The sequence below is a fragment of the Tasmannia lanceolata genome, unplaced genomic scaffold (assembly GCF_043159265.1).
Source record: "Tasmannia lanceolata isolate RefF3 unplaced genomic scaffold, GAP_Taslan_0.1 ptg000015l, whole genome shotgun sequence".
NCBI classification, from domain to species: Eukaryota; Viridiplantae; Streptophyta; class Magnoliopsida; order Canellales; family Winteraceae; genus Tasmannia; species Tasmannia lanceolata.
In genome coordinates this window covers 18,728,548-18,748,949 of record NW_027518692.1, presented here as the reverse complement: position 1 = coordinate 18,748,949, position 20,402 = coordinate 18,728,548, and the positions used below count along the sequence as shown (strand labels likewise).

The 20,402-nt window shown below is 41.6% G+C and overlaps 1 protein-coding gene across 2 annotated transcripts; it reads right to left on the bottom strand.

Annotated features, from left to right (window-relative positions):
- Window positions 1-496: 496 nt before the first annotated feature.
- On the bottom strand, window positions 497-3,634 carry LOC143845421 (F-box protein At5g49610-like). 2 transcript variants are annotated; one of them, XM_077353749.1, is made up of 2 exons: window positions 3,255-3,634; window positions 497-1,802 (listed from the first exon to the last, which is right to left on the bottom strand). In XM_077353749.1, exons 1-2 carry the CDS (start codon window positions 3,338-3,340, stop codon window positions 746-748), a joined length of 1,143 nt encoding a protein of 380 aa, XP_077209864.1. In that variant the 5' UTR covers window positions 3,341-3,634; the 3' UTR covers window positions 497-745. The 2 variants fall into 2 exon arrangements, with proteins under 2 accessions (XP_077209864.1, XP_077209863.1); XM_077353748.1 differs by lacking the exon at window positions 3,255-3,634 and adding an exon at window positions 2,100-3,225.
- Between the last annotated feature and the right edge of the window lie 16,768 nt (window positions 3,635-20,402).

The window sequence follows — 20,402 nt, the reverse complement described above, 5'->3', positions numbered from 1 at the left end:
ATTCCTCCACATGGTCTCCTGTCCCTTGATCCAAAGGGTAACCATAAGGTAACTCAAACGCCATCAAGAATATCTTGATAGGATGATCCTAAGTCCTTGGTCCATCAAGCCGCATAAATAAATTGTTTCCACCAGAAAAATGTGAACCATTGATTGTTTTTTGTTGTTGTTCTCTATCTTACGCATGATGGTCGTGTCTTGATGTTCTACAATATCAATGGTCTTGATCTAACATACATGCCCACCCCCCGTTCCCATTCCCCTTGAAGATCCAGATATTGCAATCGTACAGGTGACTTTCTGCTTAGTTATTATCACATTAAGATATGTTCTACAATATCAATGGTCTTGTTCTAGCAACTCCATGTCTTCATAGAATGTGAGTTGCACATGGTGAGTGCAACTCCAAGTCTTCATAGGGAACAGATTAAAAGCACTTTGATCAAATCAAACTAAAATTATGCTTAGGATTCAACTGCAACCAAATACACTGAGAAACCAAGAAAGAAAAAACTACTATAATCCGAACAAAAGTCATCCTTAAATCATGTCCTTCACATGAATAAAAGGGAATGAAATATAATACCTTTAAGTTCTAATATAGATTTCAAATGAGCTGCATAAATCCATGGAAGAGCTAAAATTAAAGAGATTATGAGGAAGAAGTGACCAAAAGTAGGGGTTGAAAAATCAATCCCCAACAACAAATGAAACAGAAAAAACAAGACTTGTGAAATTCCTTCTTCTAGTGAGCAAAGGTATCAAGACAAGGAGAGAAAGGATAGGAAAATAAAACCAGCCCTGAAGAAATATCCATGGTTACGGTCCCAAACTTCTTTAAATTTGAGCTGTTAAGATGATAAGAATATATCGTACCTTTCATCTCGAGAAAAATAACCTCTAGATCCGGGTGAAAAGCTAGGAAATAGAACATATCCGAGTGGGGTTGAGGAAGTTGCTGTATTAAATCTTGCATTCTGATCTTAACCTCCAACACCCATTCACGACTTGCACAATCATTGAGTTTCCATATTTCTATTATGAAAGTGTCGAGATTGACGTAATGAAGACACCCATCAGATTCCCCTAAGTGACCAATAACGTCCCTAGGCAATTCGATCAATTCACAGCTCTCTTCCTTGGCATCAAATTTCAACACATGATGTGGATTACACAACACATGCAGAGCTCCATTAGAATAAACCACTTGCCTGTCCTCCGAAAAATGAACTTTGAATGCCAAGACCACCTTAGCTTCAACCCACTTCCCTGTCTCAGAAGAGTAAATCTGTAGCTTTATAAATAAGTCGTTCGGGCGGCAATGCAAGAAGCGAGCAACTTTGAATTGATCAGAGATTTGGGGATCGTAGACCAATCCGACAGGGCAATCAATTTTATAAACCTCAGGGAGAGTAACCCATTTTTTAGTGGTTGGATTACAAACAATATAGTGAAGAAAATATGATCTCTGATCCCAATGCTTTCCCTTTACCCAACAAAGAAGCAACCCATTACAACAATTGGCAACTCTTAATTTATGATGGCATGGCAAAAAATTGAGACTCATGTCCATATCAACTCCATTGGCAACCATAGAATTAGGCATAAAAGCTTGTCCTGAGTGCTCCTTGCTTTGGTAAAATAGACCGGACATGAGTGGAGGTAGAATTTTTCGTGATAAAGAGCCTGTAGAGATCAGGTTCTGCCATTCCGTTGATACACATTTAAATCTATGAAGAGACTTGGCAGGCAATCGAGCAAGAATCCCCATCAGCATATCTTCGCCTAAACTCATTTTTATGCTGCAAGATTTAATGAGAAGGTTAGGGAAGAAGCATGAGAGATCAATGTAAGGAGTAAAAAGACTTCACTCTCTAGAACTTACAATCAAATTACAAGAACAATTTAACCTAATAGAAGTTATATTGAGTGGTGTGTGAAACTGAACTACTTAAAAATAAGCAAATGGAAAAGAAACTAAACAACTTTAGTTGTGAGCCTAACAGTACATTTACTCGTCGGGAAAGGGAAGGGAAGGGTAGGGAAGTAATCTGACGTGACAAAATGGAAAAGAAAGGACAAGAAAACTCGTAGAAAACCTGTCAGATGAGCGTTTTGTTGCCAAGAAATCTGATAGAAAGCTGACTGAAACTAACAGAAAATACATAAAGACGTATTCAGTTGCACAGAAACTCAACAGAAACCTATTAAACATCATGTTAAACATAAAATGTGACAGTGCTAACATGCAAAAAGTAGCATGGTCCAAACCATGGTTTTAAATTCATTCAAAATCTGAAATTTTGAGTCCAAAACCAAAATTTGGCGGAAATCCAAATTTCATCGATTACTAAATTTCCGGCTATTTTGGAAATTTTGGCCGAAATTTTCAAAAATTGCATTTAAAAAAAAAATTATTATTCTGAAATTTCGGCCGAAATTTCTAAATTAATTAAATATTACCGTCCAAACTAGATCTATAAGACAACAGAAGAGATCAAATAGCACACAGAGAAGCATCTGCATTAATCTAAGAACATAAGAAGCATACAATATGGACTCAAATTATCAACCAAACCCCAAATCCCATCAAAGATGTTACACCATTACCCATCAATTGTAAAGCGTCTGTTTTAATCTAAGAACATAAGAAGCATACAACATGGACCCTAATTATCAACCAAATCCCAAATCCCATCAAACATGTTAAATCCCATCAACAATGTTAAACCATTACCCATCGATTGTAACTGAGAACAAAGCAAAGTTACCAAAGCACGGAAGAACCAGCAATACCCACATAAAAATATATCACCATAACATATATTAGTATATCAGAAAGAAACATTGGAAAGAAGAACATAATAAACCCTATCCAATCTTCAAGAGCATGAATCTAATAACAATAAAAATGGAAGATTATAAACCCATTTAATCTCCAAGAAAATGAATAGTTAGAGGTCTTTTTTTTTTAAATGATGGCAATTGCATTAATACAAGACCGAGATGATCCAAAGAAGAGTACAATGGAAAAAATAACAAACCTACAAACGCTAATGACAACTCTTCTAGTAACCCAAATCACAACCCTCTTTTAAAATCTATATAGTAAATCTCAAATGCTAAATCATACAAAAGATTCACAAATCTAGGACTCTGGCATTCAGTGATTCAGCCAAAACCCAGTAATATAAAAAGGTAATAACCCCTAAAAATCAAAATTTGGAAAAAGAGAGAAAAATATGGTACTCGACCTGTTGAAATTAAGTTGGAGGAAAAAACCAAGAACACAACCCAGATGGTGAAGTTGGTGAGCCTTGAAACAAAAGAATAAAACCATTTTTTATGCAAAAAAATGAAAAACCCCTCTTCCAAAAACCATAATCTGAGATAAAACCCAGCAAAAAACCCTAATCTCAGACAGAACCCTATATCAGCAAAAAAAAACTAAATCTGACATAAAACCCTAATCTAACATAAAACCCTAAACTGGCTAAAAAAACCTAATCGTTCGATACCCTAATCAGCAAAAAAGAATGGGAAAAATACAAGAGAAAGATACCCTAAACCCCAACCTTATTAAACCCTAAACACAAGAGAGACATAAAGAGACTGAGAGAATTCAAGAGGGAGCTAGAGACAAAGAGGGCGAGAGAGAGAGAGAGAGAGAGAGAGAGAGAGAGAGAGAGAGAGGGTGAGACAGAGACAGAGATAGAGATGGAGAGGGCGAGAGAGAAGAGATTCGACATACCAGGACGGCGTCGGAATAATCTGTATGAATTTTTCCAAATTTGATGTAGAGGTAAACTTGAAATTTTCCTTCTGATACGTGCCTAATCCGCCTTTAACACAAATAACAATTTTTTTTTGGTTCTTGGGACTTTTGTGGAACAAAAAACTTCCTGGGAGATTGGTGGGAAAATAAAACTCCCTGAAGTATCCTGGTAAAATAAAAATCCCATGTTTGGTTGACCGGACTATGGTGGGAAAAAAAAATCCCGGTAAAATAAAAATCGTGCTTTATTTGGTTGCTTGAACTGTTGGGAAGAAAAAAGTTCTTCTTTTGGTTATTTTGGTTCCTCGGATTTCGTGCGGGATTATTTTGGTTCCTTGGATTTTTTTTCAAGCTTTGGGTTTCGTGCCGGGTTATTTTAGTTCGTGGGATTTTTTTGAGCCCACTATTTAACCAGCAACCAAACGTGGGTGTTCCTGCAGAAATTCCACAAAAGTCCCAAGAACCAAAAAAATTCTGGCATCCAAACGGAGGAGCCGTTGACTCTCTTAAACAAAGTTTCCTTTGCTACTGTAAAATTCTTCTATTTTCCTTTCATTGAATTGCTACTACATAAATACAAGCAAGTGCCACTTCACAAGCACACTTACCCACTAGGAAGACACATTATTAGTAACTAACTCCCACTACCCTAAACACATCAGCCATTACACTAAAACACATACCCACTACTATGCACTAACTAACCCCACATACAACATAAGAAAATACACATAACATTCCTTCCCCCTTACAAACGACCTTGTCCTCAGGGTCGAATTATTGGAACAAACCTTTTTCCACCTGGGTCCCAAATCTTAATGGTCGCGATCAGTTGAACCTCGCCTCCAAAATCCATCGTGACCAAAATTGTGACGAAATAAGATTTTTCATGAAGCCACTTCAAAATGATGAAATGATCATGATGATCCTTGGTGGTGTCTTCAACAAAACTATTCTTGTCGCCATCAATTCTCGCATTTTTCTTCACATGAACATCAACACTTTCAAGATTTAACTTTTCTCTGTCTTTACGCATTTCTTTGATCTCTTTATTGATTTTTTCCAAGCTTTTTGCAAATCGCCGGTGTTCTTCCATCATTTAAAAAAAAACACTTTGATTTGCTGGAAATCATCGCGTAGGGATTCCAAATTCTCTGAAAGCCATGGCGTACGATCTACCGCTCTGATACCAATTTGTTACGTGCCTAATCGGCCGTAACACAAATAACAAAAACAAAAGAGAGAAAGGATGGGGAAAGAGGTTGATTCGAGGCAACCGGACCTCCTAACGGCTCAAATTGAGAAGTGCCATGACTCTCTTAAACAAAGTTTCCTTTGCTACTGTAAAATTCTTCTTTTTTCCTTTCATTGAATTGATACTACATAAATACAAGCAAGAGGGAGTGCTACTTCACAAGCACACTTACCCACTAGCAAGACACATCATAAGTAACTAACTATCACTACCCTAAACACATCAGCCACAACTACTGGCCATTACACTAAAACACATACCCACTACTATGCACTACCCCACATACAACATAAGAAAATACGCATAGCATTCCTTGCCCCTTTCAAACGACCTTGTCCTCAGAGTCGAATTATTGGAACAAACCTTGTAAGCCCAATGGTTTCCACCTTGGCATTCTCATCTTATTTTGATGATTCCAATACACAAGTGATTTATGATCACTAATGTGTTTGATTGTCTAAGTTGTAGATCACATTGGTGTTAAGACAACATTGCTTGGATTGAGGCCAAGAAGATCTCATTGGACCACATCATGAAGGCCAAAAACATCGAAGTCCAAGACAAATGAAGACTTGAAGAATCCATTGAAGACCAAAGTCTTATTTAGATTGTAAAAGATCCAATCTTAGTTTTAGATTTTAGAGGCATAATTAAGTAAATAACACACACCCTAAATATATAAGTGATTGTCTTTGTGGAGTTCCAACACCTTGGAACCCTCATAGCAATCCCAACTTGGTGTTAAGTTGGAAGCCTAAAAACAAGAAATGAAAATCTGAATGAAATAGGCTCCTCGGAACTCCGAGAAATGGTCCAGTAAACTTTTTTCCAACTTCTGTTTGTATTCCCGGAACTTCGAGATTTTTTCTCGGAACTCCGAGAAATATTCTAGGAACTCCGAGAACACTATAACGGTCAGATTTTTAGCCGTTGCGATTTTTCCTAGAATTACAACAATGCCATTGAACGGTCATATTTGGTTTTTCCTATATATATGGGCATTCCAAACTTCCAAACCATCAACTAACACTCAAAAACTCCATTTGAACATCAAAAGAGTGAATCAAACTTGATTATGCCTCTCATCCTCTAAAGCTTAGGATTTGGATCATAGGCAAAATTTGTACATCTTCTACACTTTGTAAACCCTTGTGAGGGATTGTTTTTGTTCTTTCTTTCTTATCAAGAACTTGTATTGGGCGAGTGTTCGGAGAAGCGTAGCCTACTCTCCGTGGTGAGGATTGCCACCAAGGTTAAAGGTAATCGGAATTTGTAATCGGCACCGATCTTCGCCGAAGTTAAGAAGATCACATAGTGAAGCCATCAACGCGTTTGGTTGGTGGAGTGGAGTAGGCCTTGCGTTAGGAGGACCGAACCACTTTAAATCTCGGGTGCAATCTCTCTTACTCTTGCTCTTTATTTGCATTTGCACTTTAGATTTAACTTGTGTGCATAAAATTCTATTGTTGATCTCTTAATTTCCAAAATTGGGTTTGAGTTTTTCAAAAGAGTTAAAACTTGTTAGGAACCTAATTTCTCTCTCCTCATAAGTTGCCGTACTCGGGACCACCCTTGGAATTTCAAACCTTTTTCCACCAGGGTCCCAAATCTTAATGGTCGCGATCAGTTGAACCTCGCCTACAAAATCCATCGTGACCAAAGTTTGGACGAAATAAGAATTTTCATGAAGCCGCTTCAAAATGATGAAATGATCATGATGATCCTTGGTGGTGTCTTCAACAAAACTATTCTTGTCGCCATCAATTCTCTCATTTTTCTTCACATGAACATCAACACTTTTAAGATTTAACTTTTCTTTGTCTTTACACATTTCTTTGATCTCCTTATTGATTTTTTCCAAGCTTTTCGCAAATCGCTGGTATTCTTCCATCATTTAAAAAAAAAACACTTTGATTTGCTGGAAATCATCGCGTAAGGATTCCAAATTCTCTGAAGGTCATGGCATAGGATCTACCGCTCTGATACCAATTTGTTACGTGCCTAATCGGTCGTAATACAAACAACAAAAACAAAAGAGAGAAAAGATGGGGAAAGAGGTTGATTCCAGGCAACCGGACCTCCTAACTGCTTAAATTGAGAGGAGCCATGACTCTCTTAAACAAAGTTTCATTTGCTACTCTAAAATTCTTCTTTTTTCCTTTCATTGAATTGCTACTACATAAATACAAGCAAGAGGGAGTGCCACTTCACAAGCACACTTACCCACTAGCAAGACACATCGTAAGTAACTAACTCCCACTACCCTAAACACATCAGCCACAACTACTGGCCATTACACTAAAACAAATACCCACTACTATGCACTAACTAACCCCACATACAACATACGAAAATACACATAATTTCTTCATATAATTTGACCTTGAGGACAAGGTCATTTCAAGGGGAAGGAATGATACGTACCTCTATGGTGTATGTGCTGTACTTACTTGCAAAGTAGTTATTTATGTAGGGTTGTGGATGTTAGTTTTATTATGTCTCATGTTAGTGGGTAGAGTTTGTGGGTTAATGGGCTGTTGATGTGACACTCTCTTTGTGCATGTATTTAAGTTCTTGTATTTGAATGAAATGAGAAGAAGAGAATTTTAAAGCAAGAGGGAGTGCCACATCACAAGCACACTTACCCACTAGCAAGACACATCATAAGTAACTAACTCCCACTACCCTAAACACATCAGCCACAACTACTAGCCATTACACTAAAACACATACCCACTACTTTGCACTAACTAACCCCACATACAACATAAGAAAATACACATAACACCTTCTTTGTATATTCTTCTTTGAATATTTGTATATTCATCTTTGAATATTCTGTAAGAATTAAACCCCTTCCAAATTTGATGCTGAGGTAAACTCCAAATGTTCCCTTCTTTGTATGTTCTTCTCTGCAGATTCTAACTGAATTAAACCCATGGTTTTTTTTTTTTACCTATTTCTAACTATAGCTTTCTCTCCATTTTTAAGTGTTCATATAAAGGCCCCAAATAAGAACCCAGAAACGTCTATTAGGGTAGGACTAGGGGCATCAATAGGGGCATCAACCATCAGTGGGAAAGCCTACCCGATGCGCACATGGTATAGATTTGGAATTCAGGATCATGAAGAAATTTCTTCTTGCTTAATGTTTGATAGCTATTTTTTTTAAATGTGGACAGTTGGAAATTTGCACTTACCATGTATCCTATGATTGAGGATTCTGATGTGTATTATATACCTATCAACGTGGTAGTTAATTAATACTTAATAATTGATTATTAGACTTCCAAAATTCTTCCTAGTAGATTATTATCCTGCCCTCATTCATTTTTTATTTGTCCTCCGTGCATGAAATCTCTCTTTTAAATCTCTTTTTCTCCCAATATATTAATTATATGTTTTATGCTTGAGTCTGGGAATTTACAATTGAATCCGTAATAAAATTATTTTCTATTTTTTTTTAGTAGGGTAGGACGATAAGGCTTGCTGCAGCCACAGTTGAGGTAATGACTTCAAGTAACACGCATTCCGACTTTTTGAGATTATTATTTGCTCTTTATCAAATTAGGCCCTGTTTGTTTTGGATTTTGAGAACCGATTGTGTGGCCAAAAAAATTGTTGGATTCAAATTTATGTTTAATTTTGTGTCCAATAATCGGTTGCGGACTCCCAATCAGTTCTCAAAATAAAAAGCCCTATTTTTTTTTTGGATTTTGAGAATCGATTTTGAGTCCAAAACTGATTATTGGACTCAAAATTAAAGCTTATACAGAAATTGAAACCTTGAGCAACAAATTACCTGAATCAACTACTAAGTTGTAACCAAGGTTTAAAATTTCAGTTTCGGTAACCATTTCGGACCCCACCAAAAACTGAAATTTCGGATTTCGCCGAAATTTCGTAATTTGGTTCCAAATTCCGGGCCCAAATTTTGAAATATTAAACCAAAATTCTGAAATTTTGGCCAAAATTTTGTATCACTTTAAAAAATAAAATAAAATAATGTCATTAAACTGAAATTTCGGACCGAAATTACCGAAATTTGGTAAAGGGCGAAAAATGGAATTTCGAAAAATTCCGGTTTCGGTCCCCACCGGTATCCGTTCGGATTTCGGTGGAAATTTTAAACCATGGTTGTAAGCACCGAAAAAGACTATTTCAACATGGAGACGTTTTTCCAAAAGTTTCCTTATATTTGCAAAAGCAAAAAAGACGCAAATAGCTGTGATATGATAAATATTTTTTTGGAGCAAAATGGGAAATGATAAACTCACCACTAGAGATGGTTGTGCCAAGTAATGAAAAGGGGTGGATTTATCACTTCCCAAAAGTAAATCATTTCTTATTCTTTTTAACGAAATCCCGTGAATCTCTCTCCGGATTGATTGGCAAAAGGGGTAAGCAATCAGAGAAAGGGCTTTCTTCCATTTATTTCCCAAGGATTTTTTTTCTGTAAATCAAGGGCTTTCACACTAGGGAAAAAAAAAGGCTAAACGAGTTCGTCGCCACTTACGGGGCCGCACGATTATACGTGCGCTTCATATTTATTAGGCTTAAAACCTGTTAGGCCTAAATTCGGTAACAGATACGGCAGTGACGTAAGAGCTGAGCTGGAAGACCCGATGAGCAGAAGATAAGGAGATAAGGAGTTGAGTCCTGCACAAGGAGCAAACGAGGTCAGAAGACCAACCCGGAGTGTTACTCCGGACAGGCCCTTCGACACTCAAGTCAGTATGAGCAGGAGTGCAGAGTTAGTTTTTAGAGTGGTTGAGAAGAAGTTATTACCCTTTTATCTGAGCTCTGAAAGCCCTTTTATAGAGGGAGACCTGGGGTGGTTGGATTACCTACCCTAGGACAGGTGTCGACCTGTCATAGGTTTAAGTTTACCTACTCTCCGATAATTACCAAACTACCCCTGTGCTGACGTGGGATTTGTGGTGGGCCATCCTGGGGCCACGTGTCGACAGTTAATAGGCTTGCTGTTTTTCATACCCCATCAGTTGCCCCCCCCCCCAGTTCTCCAAGTCATTGTAGTGATTTGGGGAAGTGTGTGGTGAGTTACATTCCTGATTGGTGGGAGTCTGTACGGCGAATCCGTTTGTCCGGCCTGCGGAATCAGTCCGGAAATCCATTCTGTCCGGCCTGGAAATCAGTCTGGAAAATCTGTCTGTCCGGCTTGGAAATCAGTCCGAAAATTTTGCCTGTCCGGCCAGGAAATCAGTCCGGAAATTTTGTCTGTCCGGCTTGGAAATCAGTCCGGAAATTTTGCCTGTCCGGCCTGGAAATCAGTCCGGAAATTTTGTTACTCCGGCCTGGAAATCAGTCAGGAAAATCTATCTGTCCGGCCTGGAAATCAGTCTGGAAAATCTGTCTGTCCGGCCTGGGTATCAATCCGGAAAATCCGCCTATCCGGCCTGGAAATTAGTCCGAAAATTTTGTCTGTCCGGCTTGGAAATCAGTCTGGAAATTTTGCCTGTCCGGCCTGGAAATCAGTCTGGAAAATGTGTTTGTCCGGCCTGGAAATCAGTCCGGAAAATCTGATTTTTGTCATCTAGCGGACGCGTCATATTCAGTGCGGCCAAGCCGTTTGTCCGGCCCGGAAAATCTGTCCGGCCTGGAAAATTTGATTTTTGTCATCTAGCGGACGCGTCATATTCAGTGCGGCCAAGCTGTCTGTCCGGCCTGGAAAATCAGTGCGGCCAAGCTGTCTGTCCGGCTTGGAAAATCTGATTTTTGTCATCTAGCGAATGCGTCATATTCAGTGCGGCCAAGCCGTCTGTCCGGCTCGGAAAATCAGTGCGGCTAAGCCGTCTGTCTGGCCTGGAAAATCTGATTTTTGTCATCTAGCGGACGCGTCATATTCAGTGCGGCCAAGCCGTCTGTCCGGCCCGGAAAATCAGTGCGGCCAAGCCGTCTGTCCGGCATGGAAAATCTGATTTTTGTCATCTAGCGGACGCGTCATATTCAGTACGGCGAAGCCGTCTGTCCGGCCCGAAAAATCAGTGCGGCCAAGCCGTCTGTCCGGCCTGGAAAATCTTATTTTTGTCATCTAGCGGACGCGTCATATTCAGTGCGGCCAAGCCGTCTATTCGGCCCAGAAAATCAGTGCGGCCAAGCCGTCTGTCCGGCCTGGAAAATCTGATTTTTGTCATCTACCGGACGCGTCATATTCAGTCCGGCTAAGCCTCCTGGTCGGCTTGAGATGGGTAGATTTTTGTCTTGTAGCGCATTGCGCTATATCCTGATTGGCTTGAGATGACCAGAATTTTGTCCTGTAGTGCATCGCGCTATATCCTGGTCGGCTTGAGATGACCAGAATATAGCGCAATCTGCTAAAAAACAAAATTGAATTTTGTCTTGTAGCGAATCACGCCGAGTCCTGGTCGGCTTTAGATGACCAGAATTTTGTCCTGTAGCGCATTGCGCTATATCTTGATCGGCTTCAGATGACCAGAGTTTTGTCCTGTAGCAAATCACGCCTAGTCCTGGTTGGCTTGAGGAACGGATGAACTGAAAACTGATTCAGGTCAGCCATTTCAGGTCGTCCATCTGAGGTCGGCTGAAAAACATATGAGCTACAACTTACCCTTCTTCAGGTTAAGTTTTAACCATGCGTTATATTCAGTCTGGCTGGAGATGTTCTGAATGGCTTAGGATGACCAAGTTTTATTGAACTTGGGTTTTTGCAAGGGTTTGGTTTTCTGCCCGGGCCCGTTCCTGACTAGGAGTACGTTCTCGGTCTTTGTGGAGAATTGCCGGGGCGAACCAAGCAGCGAGTACCCAAGTTTTAGTGAACTGGGTTTCTGAGCAGCGAGTACCCTAGTTTTAGCGAACTGGGTTTCCAAGCAATGAGTACCCTAGTTTTAGCGAACTGGGTTTCCAAGCAGCGAGTACCCTAGTTGTAGTGAACTGGGTTTCCGAGCAACGAGTACCCTAGTTTTAGCGAACTGGGTTTCCAAGCAACGAATACCCTAGTTTTAGCGAACTAGGTTTCCGAGCAGCGAGTACCCTAGTTTTAGCGAACTGGGTTTCCAAGCAACAAGTACCCTAGTTTTAGCGAACTAGGTTTCCAAGCAGCAAGTACTCTAGTTTTAGCGAACTGGGTTTCCGAGCAGCGAGTACCCTAGTTTTAGCGAACTGGGTTTCCAAGTGGCTTCGGTTTTTGCTGTCCGGACTTGTTCCGGACCAGGAGTGCGCTCCCGGTTTTTGCGGAGATGAGCCGGGGCGAACCAAGCAGCGAATACCCAAGTTTTAGTGAACTGGGTTTCTGAGCAGCGAGTACCCTAGTTTTAGCGAACTGGGTTTCCAAGCAGCGAGTACCATAGTTTTAGCGAACTGGGTTTACAAGCAGCGAGTACCCTAGTTTTAACGAACTGGGTTTCCAAGTAGTGCAAGGAGATCTGCAAAAGAGTTTCTATCATTCACATTCAACATATATTTACAAAGTCGCTTTCACGCCGGGTGGTCTACTACTGATAGTATTTTCAGAGGTCTTCGGCGGGTTCAGTCACATGTGCTTCGTCTCTCAGATCAAGTAGTTCAATCGGCAAGGATTCCGATGCATCTTTGCCTTTTGAGTGCCATGGCATAGCACTCCCTGGATTGTGGTTGGTCTCCTCTGACCTCACCCACGCCGTTTGGCGTTATGAACTTCATTTTCTGGTGATACGCTGAAGCGACTGCGCAGATTAAGTTCTGCCCGGGTCGTCCCAAGATAGCGTTATAGACCGAAGTGGCCCTCACTACCTGGAAGTTGACCATCGCAAAGACTTGACAGGGTGGCTCTTCGACGAGGACTGGGAGTTCAATCTGTCCTTCCATTTTCACGACTTCCCCCGAGAAACCGAACAGATCGGAGTTTGCCGGCCTCAAACGGTCGTCTCCTACCATCATTTTCTGGAAAGCATGATAGTACAGGATATCTGCCGAACTCCCGTTGTCGACAAGGATTTTCTTCATTTCCCAGTTCGCGACTAGCATGGGTATGACCAGGGCGTCGTCATGGGGGAGTATCAAGTTGTCGAGATCCGCATCTGAAAAGGAGATCTCATTCTCCGTCTTCATTTCCTTGCTACATGTGTGCCGGTGTTTACCCGGCGTGCATATGCTTTACGAGCAACAGATGATGTGCCCCCAGCGGCCGGTCCGCCCATAATTGTGTCGATGACCCCCCTTGGCTGGGATCGCTGTGCCTCTGGTTGTGAACTGGATGGCAGAGGAGATTGGTTCTTCGCAGGGGACGGCTGTGACCGTCGAGGGCTTCGGCCCTGGGACTCTTTTCTCTGCGCTCTCTTCTGTGGCCGTCACTTCGGACATACTTTTTCAAGTAGCCCCGGCCAATCAGCAGCTCGATTTCTTCCTTGAGCTGCCAGCATTCATCCGTGTCGTGACCGTGGTCCCTGTGGAACCGACAGTACTTTGATTTGTCTCTCTTATTTCCCTTGGAGATCATTCTGGTTGGCCATCTTACGAATTCTTCTCCCTCGATTGCGACCAATATGCTTCTCCTGGAGGTGTTGAGGGGGGTAAAGTTCTCTTCCCTCCTCTGGGGGGACTTCTCTCTTCTAGGGGCCTTATCATCCCTACGCTGCCTGGTAAGGTTCTTGTCTTCAGAGGTTCTCCTCCGATTTGAGTCCAGGGCCGCCAGTGTCTCTTCAACTGCTATATATTCCTCCGCCCCGGCCATTAGATCTGCCAGTGAGTGTGGATTCTGGCGAGCCACTGACTGGCAGAAGTCGTTGGATCTAGCGCCTGCGAGGAGCGCGTTCATGGCGGCTGAGGGATCCAAATTCGGCACTTGGAGTGCCTCCCTGTTGAAACGGCTGACGAACACCTTCAGAGGTTCGTTGTCCTCCTGTCGCAAGGCCATTAAGGATGCTGTTGTTTTCCTTGGCCTGCAGCTGCTCATGAAATGGCAGACCAGATTGTCCCCAAAGCCTTCAAAGTTGCTGATGGAGTTCGGTCTGATCCTTGAGTACTAGTCTCGAGCCGCACCAGTCAGTGTGGTCGGGAATGCTCTGCAGAGGAAGCCATCAGACGCGCCGTGGAGGAGCATCATTGTTCTGAATGTCTCCAAATGATCCACAGGGTCAGAGGTCCCGTCGTATTGCGGGACGGTTGGCATTTTAAATCCCCTGGGCGCTGGAGCGCTCATAACATCGTCGGTTAACGGAGTTCTGGTTGAGAACGCCCTTGAAGCAGGCCGGCTCTGATCCTTTGCCAGCTCTTCTATTCGATGGTCCATTTCTTCGATCCTCCGTAGCATCGGATCAGCTCTGCGGTCTGGTCGGTCCAGTGACCTGTTTCTCTCCACCGACTGGCTCGCCGCGGAGCCGGACTGACTTTCCGGACTCCTACGATGAGGCCGGAGTTTTTCTTGCGGCGCACGGTCTTCCTGGGCTCGATACTTTTGTGCAGAGCGGGACCGTGACCTCCGGCGGTGGTGAGGTTCTGTATGGGCATGCCTGGCTCTGGAGTGTTGGACTCGTCTCGTGGAGTGGTGAGTCCGGTCTTCACCGTGGCGAGCTGACTCTCCCTTGTGGGAGTTCGACCTTTCCTGTACAGGTGTAGACACCCCATTTTGACCGGACCCTTTTTTCCCCAAAGTCGAATAAAATTCCCAAATTCCGAGTCCCGGAGCATCCCAAAATTGATCTGAAAGATTCCTGAAGAGCTGGGCCCAAAATGAGAAGAAGGCTCGAGTTTTAGGCGTCTTTTTGTGCGCATTTGTGAGTACAAATTCCCCAAGAGATTATTGATAACCCCAAGGCCCCCCCTGCAAAATTTCATGGCAATCGGACGAAAAATAGAAAATAAGACAAGCCAAGTTTATGCCGTTATCAATGTTGTATTGTTTTGTCTTTGTTAAAGTGAGCAGAAGGGGAGTGAATCATCCAGTTTGGGTGTGCTGATATCAATTCCCTTTATCTATAAAATGCAGGATATCTTTGTCTGGTAGAAAGAGGATTTGCAACCTCTACAAGGGTAATTCGGTAATTTTGATTATTGCTTCTATTGTAAGCAATGTCTATGAACTATTGGATCAAATCAGAGGGTTGGGATCAAAAGAGAGAGGATATTTTGCAAAAAATTTTTCCCCCCTGTTTTCTACTTGGGCCGCCCTTGCTAATATAAAGAATAGCCATACATATACTATAGGTGGGCTGTCCAAGTGGGATAGCAGGGGGTAAAATATATCATTTCCTTTAGGGTCTATTCTATACCCGAGCCACCCCTTTGCTGTGAGAAAAAGTAGTGGTAAATACACTGGAGTGGGCTGTCCATAGGATTAAGAGGGGTTTGGAAATATCATTTCCTCTCAAAAACCCATCGAACCGAGGCTTATAAGGGTGGGGCTTTTCCCATTTTTTCAGGGGAGGGCAGCACAGAGCAGAGAGGGAGAAGAAGGAGAAAAAGAAAATCCCATCTTCTCCACCCATCATCTCCGGCCGGCCAACCCATCTTGTCCGACCATTCCATTTTTATTTTATTTTTTTTCATCCCTCCATCACCACCTTCTTCTTCTTCGGTCGGATTCTCGCCGGAATCCGACCATCCACCAAAACCCGACCAAGCAACACCACCATTCTTCTTCTTATTCTTCTCCATTTATCTTTTCCTTCTCTAAAACCCAAGATCCAAACCCATTTCCCCATCTTCTTCTTCCCAGCCACCATTGATTCTGGCCGAGCCTCCTCCACCATCATCCGACCAGACCCCATTCAAATCCACCACTTCAACCCTCATCTTTACTCCCAAACCCACCTCCCATTTCTCTGCAACACCCAAACCCAACCTTGATCCAAATCCATCTCAGCCATCTTCCTCACTTGAAACCCTTTTTCCATTTTTTTTCGACCCATTTCCGCCGGCCAACCCCATTAAATCCGACACTACAGCCATCGTCTCCTCCCTGTAAACCCATATTCGTCTCTGGTACAAGCAATCCCCAGATCTGAGCTCCCACCTCCCATTTTTAGATCTAATCCCTTCCATCAAATCCTGATTTTCTAACCCAAATCTCAGATCCAACTCATTCCAGTGCACCCATGGGTTTCTTAGAAACTTGACCTTCGACTTAAATCTCCGGCAAGCTTGTAATCAGTTCATCTTCGCTTCAGGTAATTCCATTGTCCTTATTCTTTTGTTTTTACCTCTTGGAATGCTGCGGGTAGATTAGAATTCTTATGCTTTAGATGTTTTGTTCGGTAGTTTGGTCATTGTAGCTCAAAGCCTTTGTTCTCATTTTCTTTTAAGAAAAAGCCAATTCTGTGCTAGTTTGATGGATCTGCTAATTTTGAGGTCGCCTTTAAAATTTGTCTATTGATCGATCTCTCTGATTTCAAAAACCCATTGTTTCATTTCTTTCTATTCTATGCTGATTCTAAATTTTGAAAGGAGCAAAACTGGAAGTAATTTGTTCAAGGGTTTTAGCATAGCCATTTGAATGAGGTTTGTCGATGGGCATGTTCTCTGATGTGTATTCTTTATGCTGCATTTTTATTTATTTATTTATATAATCTCAGTCCCCATCTCAATTCTAGAGTTTCGGTTTAAACTCTTGGTAGATAAAAAAAAATGGTTATGCTATTAAAATTTAGGATTCTCTTTCGATCTTAATTCCTTTGATTTTTTCTAAGAAGAAAGGTATCGCATGCTCGCCAGTTTATCAAGTATAATTTCAGCTATTTTATTTGAGTTTGGAGATTTATAGTTGAAGAAGAAATGCGAGGAATATCGAATGGAGTTTCTGAGTGTTTGCCCTGTGTTTGAGCCCATAGATGGAGAATTTTCCTTTGATAAATCCACTCGGCAGTGCGAGTGTTAGCTTATAGCCCATTATATATATCTCGATCACTCCAATTCGGGGTCATCTGCAAGTTTTCTCTAGTTCTATGTCCGCATGCATGGGTCTGTCTGTCAGATTGCGAAGCAATGGGCAATTTTTCAGTCCCATGATTATGGGTATATGAGCTTGTTGTCATTGAATTACCGAATTCATTGGTAGTTACCTTTCCAGGAAAAATGTTTTGAGGACCCAGCAACTTCATTTTAGATCCAATTATTGGTCTCATGTCCGTTTGATGGTACGAATGTGAATGGGCCAGAGGCAATTATCTACCCCGGGTATGATCGTTTTTTTTAACTTAGAAAGGATTCTCTTCATCAGGTCAGTGGAAGGTTCATATCACTCTAAAGGCGATTTGATAGTTGTAAAGTCCTAGCATTTTGTTTTCCTTTAAGTGGTTTGTAGCTTCCTGTAAATGGTAATAGCATTTTAATAAATTCGGTAAGGGCCCATTTGAATATTTCATATATTTGGGTTTAGAAGTGGGTCTTAAATGCAGAGGGGTTGAATCCACCAGCTCATGTCAAGAAGCAAAGGGGTGTAGGGGGTGGCTAGAATTGTTTTGCTCCAGCAGTATATTCGGAAGTTTGATTTTATCGTTGCCAATTGCTGATTTGGAAACGTTATAATTTGATCCAAATCTAACCCATAATGCAAAAAAAAAAAAAAGGTTGTAAGTGGGGGAATTCCAAATTTAGTTTTGTGTTGACTTTTAGTATCACTGATTTACAAATTCGATCCTGTTTAGGGTGTTTGGTATCTGAATCTGATAAGGCAATGTAGAGTCATATGTTGGGTATTTGATTTCTTCCTTTGCTCTATGTGGTTTCTTTCTATGGTAGTTGAATGAAGGAACTCAAGGTCTTAGATGCCGATCTTCCTCTAGTGATTGGCGATGACGGAATGTTCCTTGAGCCAACCCCTTGCCCTTCTTATCATTTTTCCCATCTTAGGGTCTTCGCAGGGTTTGAGGGGTTCCCTTTCTTTCCGGGACTATTCTTCGCACGTTCCTCGAGATCCTTTTCGAGTTTTAGGATCGCCATCGATTTTGGAAACACTTTGTCGGGCTTTGGCAACGATGGAACGTATCTTGAGCCAGCCTCTTCCCTTCCTGCCTTAGAGTTTTCGCAGGTTAAGGGATTGTCTCCTCTTAGAGTGTTTAGCCAGTTAGGACCCTTCCTAAGTGACTGATCGTTTAATAGATCTTCTTATAGAGTTTTTGTCGGTCCCTTTTTGTTTAGGAAGCTTTTCATCTATTGTTGGTTTTGTTTTCGTCTCTTCGAGATTGTTCTTTTCTTTGATATTTTAGTCCCCCCTATTTTGATTTCTCCCCCTTAGCTTTAGGGATCCCGTTTCCCTCTATATTACTCTACCGCGATATGGTGGGTAAGGAGGCTCTTCTATCGGATCCCCTTTAGCTGAAGGGTGTTAACACCTTTTAATCTTCAAAAACATTTGAAAACATCAAAAACCTTTAAAAAAATCTAAAGTGTTGAGTTTTATAGCGTATTAGGAAAGTTCGTTTCGAACTACGTTGGCTTGATCCTCTTTCACGAGGTACGTAGTGCAGCTTGGGATTTTCATCCCAAGTCCAGCCAAGCTTTTGTAAATAGATTTTTTTTTTAAATCTTTCAAAAAATCGTTCAAACAACTTTAAAACCTTGTTTTTCAAAAGGATCTTCCTCTAGAGTTAGGAGTTTGTCCTAGATAGAGGGTTTTAGAGTTAGGAGTTTCGTCCTTGGTGTGTTGTTTGATTGTTGTGTGTTTGTGTTAGAGTTAGGGGTTTGTTACGCCTCCGTCCGGTCAGTTGGCGATTCACATCGCCGACTGATGACTAGGTCTAGGATGCGCTAGTGATCCCATTGTTTTCCTTAGGACGCACAGCCTAGTTACACATAGGTTGTAGGAATCACCTGCATTAGCCTAGGGCTAATCTGCATTTAGTTAGGGCATATAGGGTGTCATAAAATCCACAATTCACTGGAATTTAAATAATCGTACAATAAATTTTAATAATTGGTCCGGTCTTTTAGATCGAGTCTAAGATAGAGGTCTAGGTGTCTTAGGCATCCTAGCTTAGAATAGGCGCGAAGAACTACGTTGCCTTGATTCTCGTGGAGGCGGGGATACGTAGGCTTCTTTGGATGAATACCAGACCATCCGAGGACTCGGGCTAAATCGTTTAGAGTTTTAGGATTTGTGGTGTTGTTATTGTATGTTTTGATATGTTCTCTTACTTTCTTGTGCAGACCTATACCTTTAGCTGTAGCATGTATGTGTTTGTTCACCAGAACTTAGACACCAGTTAGGCATGTCACTCATAACCTAGCAATCATTAGGTGACACATCTTTTATCTTACTTTGTGTGTGTTTATTATTTCATCCCCGAGTCATGCATGATTAGGTAGACGTTCACTTGGGGATATTTGTTCCCATTTCACATGATTTTTACCCAAACTTCTTCGAAGTTAATGAAAAATGGCATAAGAGACCAAGTGTTCGCACTCGGGCGAATTGGGGGCGCTCTTCAGACCTTCTCCATTCGTCATCAGGCACGGACCTTTTGTATCTCTGGTTATCCATTGCAAACAGAGCATTTGTTTTGGTTCCATGGCGCATCCATGGATGGCGACTCTGAGTTATTTTCAGATATATCTTGGTTTCGAGCTCTGGCTCTGGATCATGATGTATCTCATTCTTTTCATATATCGCCACCCATGCTATGCTGTGAGGGTGGCAAAAGTTTCGAGAGTTCCTTGGCAGAGCTCTCCTTCACTTTGTGGAGATCCAGAGGGTGTTAGGGACTTGTTTCCTCGCCGTCCTTGGATCGGGGTCCACAGGCTGGCGACTCTGCTGGGGAGTTCTTGAAACATTGCCTAACTCTTTAAAAATGCCATTTTTACTAACTTTGGAGGAATTTGGGTTAAAATCATTTTAAATGGGAACCTTTTCGGTTAGAATCCAGGGGTACCAGATAGGTGCGTAATTAAAACAAGGGATTCACACACTGCACAGTATGCATTGTCATATTTTTTATATTCTTTCATTGTTTTTCATTATTTTTCATTATTGGCTCCACGGGATAGATTCAATGCGTGCCCGACTGGGATGTTATTACACCCTGATGGTACTGTTGAATCTATTTCCAAGCTATGCGCCAGCGCTGCAGCCGTAAACACTCGGTGCACTTGTGTTTATAGCAGCCGATGAGCAATGAAGCATACTATGTATAACACTCGGTGCACTTGAGTTATACATATTAAGTATGTTTCATACGCATAGTACCCGATAGATTGAGTCCGGAGCCTTACTTTGTTTTATATATTATGTATATACTTACTGACCTAGTGAAACTCAACTAGGAAGTACCCGTGTTTATATAAGTATATTGCATTTATATAAGGGTCGAACGTGTGTTGCTTACACATGTGGAGCCTAGAGTTAGGAGCCTTGTCCCATTTGTAGACTAGGGTAGCTCACCTTGCGTGGCTACAATACGGTTCTAATACACTCACTGGTCT

Excerpts from the sequence above, each read along its gene's own strand:
- LOC143845421 (XM_077353748.1), bottom strand. The coding sequence starts at position 2,248 with ATGTTAGCACTGTCACATTTTATGTTTAACATGATGTTTAATAGGTTT. Across the intron at positions 1,803-2,099 it reads ACAAAACGCTCATCTGACAG|CATAAAAATGAGTTTAGGCG; the intron begins GTTTTCTACGAG and ends TAAATCTTGCAG.